The sequence below is a fragment of the Lepus europaeus genome, chromosome 21 (genome assembly GCF_033115175.1).
Source record: "Lepus europaeus isolate LE1 chromosome 21, mLepTim1.pri, whole genome shotgun sequence".
Lineage (NCBI taxonomy): Eukaryota > Metazoa > Chordata > Mammalia > Lagomorpha > Leporidae > Lepus > Lepus europaeus.
This window is the reverse complement of record NC_084847.1, coordinates 58,725,760-58,734,200: the sequence shown is the minus strand read 5'-3', so window position 1 is coordinate 58,734,200 and position 8,441 is coordinate 58,725,760. Positions and strand designations below refer to the sequence as shown.

The window sequence follows — 8,441 nt, the reverse complement described above, 5'->3', positions numbered from 1 at the left end:
GTCACGTGGGACGCCCGTGGAGGGGGAGGATCAGAGGGAGGGGCACGGGCCAGAGCCCAGCTCCGCCACAGCCCTGGAGGCGCAGGCTGGCCGCGGCTGCTGCTCCCAGGACAGCGCCTGCCCCGAGCCGGAGTCCGGCCCCGAGGCCCGTGGCTGCCACACTGTGGCCACGTTCCAGGAGCCATGGTGATGGGCACCCCTGCGCTCAGAGGGGGCGGCAGGCGTGGCACACCTGGAGGACGACCTCGCTCGGCAGACTGAGAACGCCACTCAGAAACCACGCTCAGACGGCCGGGACGCCAAACACACTTATCACACCTGCCGCACAGCCACACGGAGGCCCAGGCTGCTCAGGGACGCGCCCGTCCTGGCTGGAATTAAGACCCCGCGGGCCGGCAGCCACCATGGGCATCCCAGCCAGACGACCCCGCGCACGCCGCCTTGTGTCGGCTCAGGTTCAGGTTCACAACAATAAGCGTGTTTCGAATGTCGCATCAGTTGGGGGAGTGGTGCCAAGGCAGCTCGCCAGGGCCCTGGAGGCCAGCCATGGCACAGGCCGCCAGGACGGGGCTGGCGGGTGGATCCGGACAACCGTGCCCAGGTGCCCAGGTCCCTCCGGACGGCCGGGAGCCACAGGGACCGATCTACGCGCCCTCGGGTGTCCTCTGCCCCCGACCTACGCGCCCTCGGGTGTCCTCTGCCCCCGACCTACGCGCCCTCGGGTGTCCTCTGCCCCCGACCTACGCGCCCTCGGGTGTCCTCTGCCCCCGATCTACGCGCCCTCGGGTGTCCTCTGCCCCCGACCTACGCGCCCTCGGGTGTCCTCTGCCCCCGACCTACGCGTCCTCGGGTGTCCTCTGCCCCCGACCTACGCGCCCTCGGGTGTCCTCTGCCCCCGATCTACGCGTCCTTGGGTGTCCTCTGCCCCCGATCCAGCCCCTTTGGAGGACACTGGCGGAAGGGAGCCTGTGGCCCCCAAGCTGTGTCACTCCCAGCACAGGTCCCGGGGAGCCCCTTCCAGAGGGCATGTCCCACACAGGGGTACCCAGGGGCTCCCCACACTCTGCACACACACACAGCCCGATGCACTCCCTTGGGTGGGACACCTGGACTGTTTAAGATGCAAAGTAAGGGGGGCCGGAAGCAGTCGCGCTCTCGGCTCTCCCATAAGCAGGAAGCCTACAGACAAGACCACCTTCCAGAACTTTCCACAGCTGGCGCCCCGCCTCGGGCACCCCGGGCTCCGCTGACCTAGTGGGCGGCAGATGCCCAGGCTCTCCTTAGGGAAGCACCCGCGGCGAGTCCAAGGCCAGGAACATAGGCGCCACCCTGCCCCGCCCTCGACCATGCAGGCTGGGTCCTAGCCCGGCAGAGGCAGAGCAGGGCTTAGCCCGGCACGTCCTGCCCTGGGGTCAGCGCACCTCCTCCAGCGGGGGCTACCCTGGGGATTCACCTGAGCCAGAGAACCGGCCCGAGGGGCATCTTGCACACTCGGGGATCCATTTGGGTCTGAGGTGGGCTTCCGCCCACGGCGCCGCAGTCAGACCCTCCTCAGACATCCTGCATTGTGGCCGGGCCAGCTGGCTTGTGGGGTGTGGAACACCTCTGACCAGGCGCCTCCGCCGCGGCTCCCCACCCACACCCTTCTACGCCGGCCTCTGTCCTGGCCTAGCCCTGTGTCCCCACGACCTCCTCCTCCGGTCTGTGGACCACACCGGGTGTCCACTGCCAGGTCCTCCCGGGACCGCTCACCCTCATGTGTGCAGGACCTCACGTCCCCGGCCGCACAGACGCGCTGCTGGGGCGGGGGTGCACCCGCCCTCACCGTCTCCCACTCTCCAGGCCTTGTCCGGTGCAGACACAAACTGACGGGCCAGCCACGCGCCTTCCCATAGCCCCGGGACTGATCCGCTCTCAGTGCTGGGGACTGCAAAATCGACCCCTGGCTTTGCATCCCTAGTGATACTTTACACCGAGTAAAGATGCCTACGGGTTTAATAAACCTGCAGAGACGGACGGTGACGGACACTGCCAGTCAGTGCCAACACAGCACAGGACATGCACAACTGGCCCCGGGCCACGCCCACCACCACAGGCGCCTCTCTCTCACAGGGCCTGAGTCCACGTCTGTCTCCAGGACGCCCAGGCCCACCAGTCACGAAGGGGAAGCTCCTACAAGAGCCTGCGTCCCGACCGCTAACCCGACTCCCTTTCCTTTGGAAGTAGAGAGTGCGAGAACCGGCGCCCAGGGCCCGGCGCCAGCCCCAGCCCCGGGGCAGCACGAGCAGCAGCCTCTGCGTTCCAGGGTGTTTATTGTTAGACCTCGCGCACGCACGGGGGAGGCGGCCCCTCCTGCTCCTCCAACATCTCATACAAAAGACAGTGACGTCAGAATACAAGTACAAAAGCCTGAAGTTCTGGAAGAGACGAGCGCCGCCCAGGGACCTGCTCCAGCCCCAGGGCCCAGGCCCCTTCAGTCCAGCGGACACGGACAGCAGGGCAGGGGCGGGCGGGCGCGAGGGGCAAGCTCTTCCTGCCAAGGCTGACCTCAGCCCCTGGGGTCGGGTTAAACAAGGCCACAGGGCAGCCGTGGGACGGCTGCGGGAGGAGGCACGGGCAGCCCTCCAGGGCTCACACAGACTGACGGCCCCGCCCAGAGCTGTGGGCGCTGGCCACAGGGCACCTCCCACCGGAAATGGCACGCACGGCAAGAGCAATGCTGTTTTCCGAGCCAAAGCTGACCCCAACTCCTGCGCGGCCAGAGGCTCCCGCCGCCCCTCACTCGAACCCCACAGTGACGAGGCCTGCCCCTCCTCTGCTCCCGCAGCTGCCGCACGAGCCTGGAAGGCCACAGGGACCCGAGGGCCGGTGAGGGTGCAACGTGGGCCCCGGCCCCGGCCCGGGAGACGGCACGTTTGTGCGGGAGGGTCGGTGCGGGGGACCGGGCTGGAATGCAAGGTTTGTGAAGCACAGTGGAAGCCCTGGGCCGTGAGCTTAGGTCTGAGGCTGGGCCGACACGGCGGCCTCCTGCAGCCTCCCGCAAGCCGCTTCCGTGTCACGTGTGAGCAGGGAAGCAGGAGAGGTGACAGGAGAGCCGAGAGCGTGCGGCAGGCCAAGGCACCTGGTGCTGGCAGCGTGGGGACCTCGGGGCTGCCTGAGCGGCCGGAGCCCCAGAGGGCGTGTGCGAGGCTCGCTGTCTGGCACGGGAGGCGCCGCCGCGCCATGAGCATGTGGGGAGGTGACTCGCCCGGGGAAGGGGCTCAGCCACAAGGCCACTTGGGTTCTGCGTCTCTGCCACTGGGTGGGGACGGGTGGGGCGCGATCAGGCGTGGGAGCACCCCTGTGCGCACCGTAGTGTGCCGCTGGGCAACATGGCGGGCACGCCGCCGGGGCGGTGTTAAGGCAGGTCCACGCAGTGGGCAGGCAGGGGCCCCTGGGCTCTACCTAACACACGTGGACGGGGCTCCGAGGACCCGGCCCGGGGTCTGCGCTCTCTGGAAGGCGCGTGAGGGGAGCAGCACCGCGGGCCGGCGTCCCCGCAGGGCCAGCTGCTTGCTGGCTTCTGTCACTGAGAGAGGGCGTGCACGCACACACCCCGACTCACTAGGTCAGCAGGGATCACGTGTCGGTAAGAGGAAAAGCGAGCTGTGTTACGAGGCTCACAAGGTCACGCCGGCGGCGGCTTGGCTTCTCAGTAGTCTCCCCGGTGCCCGTGCCGGCCCGCGCGGCCCTCACTGCAGCATGATGTCCTTGAGGTTCTCCTGCAGGATCGTGTCCTTCACGGCGTGGAACACGAAGCGGATGTTCTCGGTGTCGATGGCGGTGGTGAAGTGGTGGAACAGGGGCTTGCTGCGGTTCCGCCGCTTCCGGTCGAAGCACTGGACCAGGTAGCGCTGCACGTCCTCCAGCCGGTGCGGGTCGCCCTGGAAATCCGGGAAGTGCTTCCGGATGCTCACCGTCTTCACCTTCTCCACCAGGAGGTCCATCTTGTTGAGGAAGAGGATGATGGAGACGTTGACGAAGAGCTTGTTGTTGACGATGGTCTCGAAGATGTTCATGGACTCCAGCAGGCGGTTGGTGCGCCTGTCCTCCATGAGCACCTGGTCGTACTCGCTGGAGGACACCATGAAGAGGATGGACGTGATCCCGTCGAAGCACTGGAACCACTTCTGGCGCTGGGAGCGCTGGCCGCCCACGTCCACCATCTTGAAGGGGATCTTCTTGATGACGAAGTCGTGCTCCACGATGCCCTTGGTGGCCTTTCTCGCCAGCAGGATGTCCTGCTTGCTGGGGAGGTAGTTCTGTAACAGAGCGGGGAGGGAGGGGGACGCGACGTCGGACCAGACCCCCAAGGCACACGCAGCTCGCACCGCCCGAGTCCCCCTCTCCGGGCCTCTGCCCGCCCACCCTGTCCCCCACCTCCATGGCGCACGCGCTCATCCCATGTAGGGTTCGCCACGCTACTGAGAGGCCGCCTGCAGCCTCGCCCTGGCAACACTCTCGGCTGCAGCGAGGGGAAAGCAAACAGGGACACGGCCAGGCCGGGCCACGGGACAGAGCCAGAGGCCGTGGCTGGGAACACCACAGGGCTGTAGGAAGCCCCGTGGGTCAGCGGTCCAGTTACCTCGGCAAAGGCACCGACAGAGACCTAGGGAAACCCATGTGACACTGGACAACTGCAGAGTGGACCTTACAGAGATGCTGATAAAATCCGGGGCGAGAGTCCGACCGAGCAGTTAGGCTGCTGGCTGGGGCCTGGGTCCCATTCCGGGTGTCTGGGTTCCTGACCCAGCTCCCGGTTCCACTTTGTGCTCACGCACACCCTGGGAGGCGGCAGGTGCCGGCTCACATAGCTGGGCTCCTGCCAAACGTGCGGGCGACCTGGACTGTGCTCCTGGCTCCAGCCTGCCTCCACCCTGGCCACTGCCGCCAGGTGGGGAGTGAGCCCATGCAAGGGGGCTCTGCCTCTGGGTGGAGTCATTCTCACAGGACCACCTCTCCCCTCCCCCTGGACAGCCTGCCGGTGCCACGCAGGAGAAGTGCCGCCCACACGCAGCCGGAGCCCAGCTCCCGGATGGCTCTGGTCTCCTGGTCCCGACTCACCAGCTGGCCGATGCGATCCAAGTTGTCCAGGAAGTACTTCACTGATTCCCCCTGTCAGAGGAGAAACACCGTGACTCAGTGCTGATCGAGGACCCCGGGGACGCAGGGGACAGGGACGTGGCAGCCTCGGTCAACAGGACAGCAAGGCAGCACTGACGGGGTACGGGTGTTCTTAACACAGAAAACACACACGTGAGAAGTATAAAATGCAGTTCCAGCCCCGGATGCGGACTGTTTTCCAGAGCACCCTGTGGGACTCCGGTGCTCACGCAGATGCTGGCCTCCTGGCCCAGCCAGGGCACTGCCCAGCTCCAGGGGTGACCCCACAACCACCAGGGAGAAGCCGTGCACGGCCACGCTGCCAGGGCCCCTGCAGCAGCAGCCACGAGCCCACGGAGCCCCACGAGCACTCATCCCTCCCCCCCCACAAGAGGCTGCCCCAGGGATCCTGTGTCACGCGTGCACGAGGCTCTGTGGGAAATGGGGCGCCCGCGGCAGGGGTGTTCATGGGGGGCACGAGGGCACAGCCTGAGCTGTGACTTCATGGAGAGGCGTGAAGGCCCTGCATGGGGACAGGGCAGAGGACGCCTTCCCATCGGCAACGGAGCCCTGGGGAAGGGTTTGAGCACCGTGTGGACGGGGAGAGCGTGCACGCAGCCCCTGTGCACTGGCCAGGCTCCTGGCGGGCCAACCTCTGGTCCCCGGCAAGGGTCTCCAGGGCACGGTGACTGACGGGTGGGTTCTCACGGCCCCTCCTCCACGCGGAGCACGCCACTGCCTGCATGGAGTGGGCCGCTGGTCTCGGGCAGCGCTGCCGCGGGACGGCGAGCTCACCTCGTCTGTGCTCATCCCTCAGTCGCCTCCTGTCGGGGCCTTAGGAAGGCTGGGGACGCAGCCCTGACGCCACAGCCCCGGTGGCCGTCACTGCGAGATGCTGCGACCGGGGTGCCTGAGCACACAGGGCCGAGTGCTTACTGCCCGTGGCTTGGGGAGAACTCTTCTATCGAGCTGGGAGTCAGAGTCTCCCGACTGTTCCTCAAAACCTAAGAAACGCCAGGGCGGGCGCTGGGGCGCAGGACGCCAAAACCACCGCCTGGGACGCCCGCAGCCCGTACACTGAGCGTCTGAGTCCCAGCCACGCCACGCGTCTAACCCGGCTCCCCGCTAACGCTCTGGGAGGCAGCACAGGACACCCGAGTGCGTGGGCCCTGCCGCTCACGTGGGAGACCCAGATGGGGCCTGGCCTGGCTACTGTGCGCATTTGCAGCTGATCTTTCTCTCTCACTGTGCCTATCAAATACATAAATACATAAACCTTAACAATGTGTACAACGCATGCCAGCATGGAAAGACCGCCGCTGCGTCTTGCCCGCTGTGCAGCTGTGTGACTGTCCCCTGCAGCGGTCTCTCTGTCCCCTGCGTGTACGCAAGTTCCGGCTCATTCTTGGCCACTGCATGGTTGGTGGCCTTGGTGCTTCCTCAGGACCACAGGGCTCTAGGAGGTGTGGCAGGGGGCACTGGGAACCCACAGGTTAACATCCTGGCACATCTGTAGACCTGGTACCTCCTCACACCTGATACACCTGTAGACCTGGCACATCTGTACTCCTGGTACACCTGTAGACCTGGTACACCTGTATACCAGGTACACCTGATACACCTGGTACACTTATAGACCTGGTACACCTGTATACCAGGTACACCTGATACACCTGTAGACCTGGCACATCTGTACTCCAGGTACACCTGTAGACCTGGTACACCTGTATACCAGGTACACCTGATACACCTGTAGACCTGGTACATCTGTACACCTGGTACACTTATAGACCTGGTACACCTGTATACCAGGTACACCTGATACACCTGTAGACCTGGCACATCTGTACTCCAGGTACACCTGTAGACCTGGTACACCTGTATACCAGGTACACCTGATACACCTGTAGACCTGGCACATCTGTACTCCAGGTACACTTATAGACCTGGTACACCTGTATACCAGGTACACCTGATACACCTGTAGACCTGGCACATCTGTACTCCAGGTACACTTATAGACCTGGTACACCTGTACACCAGGTACACCTGATACACCTGTAGACCTGGCACATCTGTACTCCAGGTACGCTTATAGACCTGGTACACCTGTATACCAGGTACACCTGTACACCTGTAGACCTGGCACATCTGTACACCTGGTACAGATGTAAGTGAGTCTGAGATGGGGGTGCTGGGGGCGCCACTGCCCGCTTTGGCCGCAGTGCTCAGACGGGGCCCAGATGCACCTGCCGACAGTGGGGGGAGGGAGACCCTGGCACAGCTCGCTGCTTCAACGTACCAAGTAGCACACATTCAGAAAGAGCTCTACATTAAAATCATGAGGGATTCTGAAGGCCAGGCCTTTGTTTCCACTCCTTAATAAGCAGCAAATAAAAGACTAATTTCCTCTTAACAGAGATGCTACCCAACGGGGCCTGAACAAAAAATGTTAAAAATACTCGAGCGCACAGCTCCTGAAGAGAAGGCCTCGTTTTGAACGCAGGCTGCGTTAACACTGGTGACGTCACTGTGTGCTGTGGGCAGACACAGAAGCACCCCATTAAGGTACGTTCGCTGAGGACAAAGGCTCCGGGATGCTGTCGGGGTACCCGTAACCTGCTGGTTTGCAACCCTAACGTGTGCCGAGTGGCTCCAGAGGTCCAGGAGCACACAGCTGCACAGGGAACGGAGCCGCATCAGTGTGTGCACCCTGGCGTGCGCTTCCTCTGGTACACACAACGCGGGACAATTAACCACACCACGCACACCACTCACAAGGATGTATCACGCCCAAGTACAATCGAGCACGCGGCAGGAGCAGGCCAGACACGGCTGGGAGGCCCCTCCGAGGGGGTTCGACTTCAGAGCCATTCTAAAACCTTCCATAACCCAAAACAGACTAACAAAAAATCAATCCTTCAAAATGGAGGTCAGACTGAGCAAAGGGAACCAGCAGTGTGGAGTCACGGGGCTCTGGGGCTCTGCCCCTCGGTCAGATGGCCAGAGCGGGGAGGGAGGCGGCACTGCTGGGAGCCTCCTCGCCAGTGCAAGGGGCATGGCCAGAGGCGGAGCCTGCCCCCCAGAGCACCAGGACCCTACTCCTGGGTTTCCCTTTATCTGTTTTGCTTTTATTTATTTTGAGATAAAACTCACATAATAAAAATACTATTATAAATGCTTAGTTTCATCTACTTGAAAGGCAGGCAGGGAGGGAGAGAAACAGAGAGACAGAGCTGAGTGGTGTTTTCACCCCCTGGTTTACTCCACAAATGCCAGCACAGGCCAGGCTGGGCCAG

The 8,441-nt window shown here is 63.6% G+C and overlaps 1 protein-coding gene across 1 annotated transcript in view; it reads right to left on the bottom strand.

Annotated features, from left to right (window-relative positions):
- Positions 1 to 2,295: 2,295 nt before the first annotated feature.
- Positions 2,296 to 8,441, bottom strand: part of GNA12 (G protein subunit alpha 12) — a 100,818-nt gene continuing 94,672 nt past the window's right edge. The window contains exons 3-4 of the mRNA XM_062180014.1: positions 5,104 to 5,154; positions 2,296 to 4,301 (exon numbers count right to left, since the gene is read on the bottom strand). Coding sequence (XP_062035998.1) covers positions 3,732 to 4,301; positions 5,104 to 5,154 — 621 coding nt within the window. The 3' untranslated portion in view covers positions 2,296 to 3,731. The remainder of the gene's footprint in view (positions 4,302 to 5,103; positions 5,155 to 8,441) is intronic.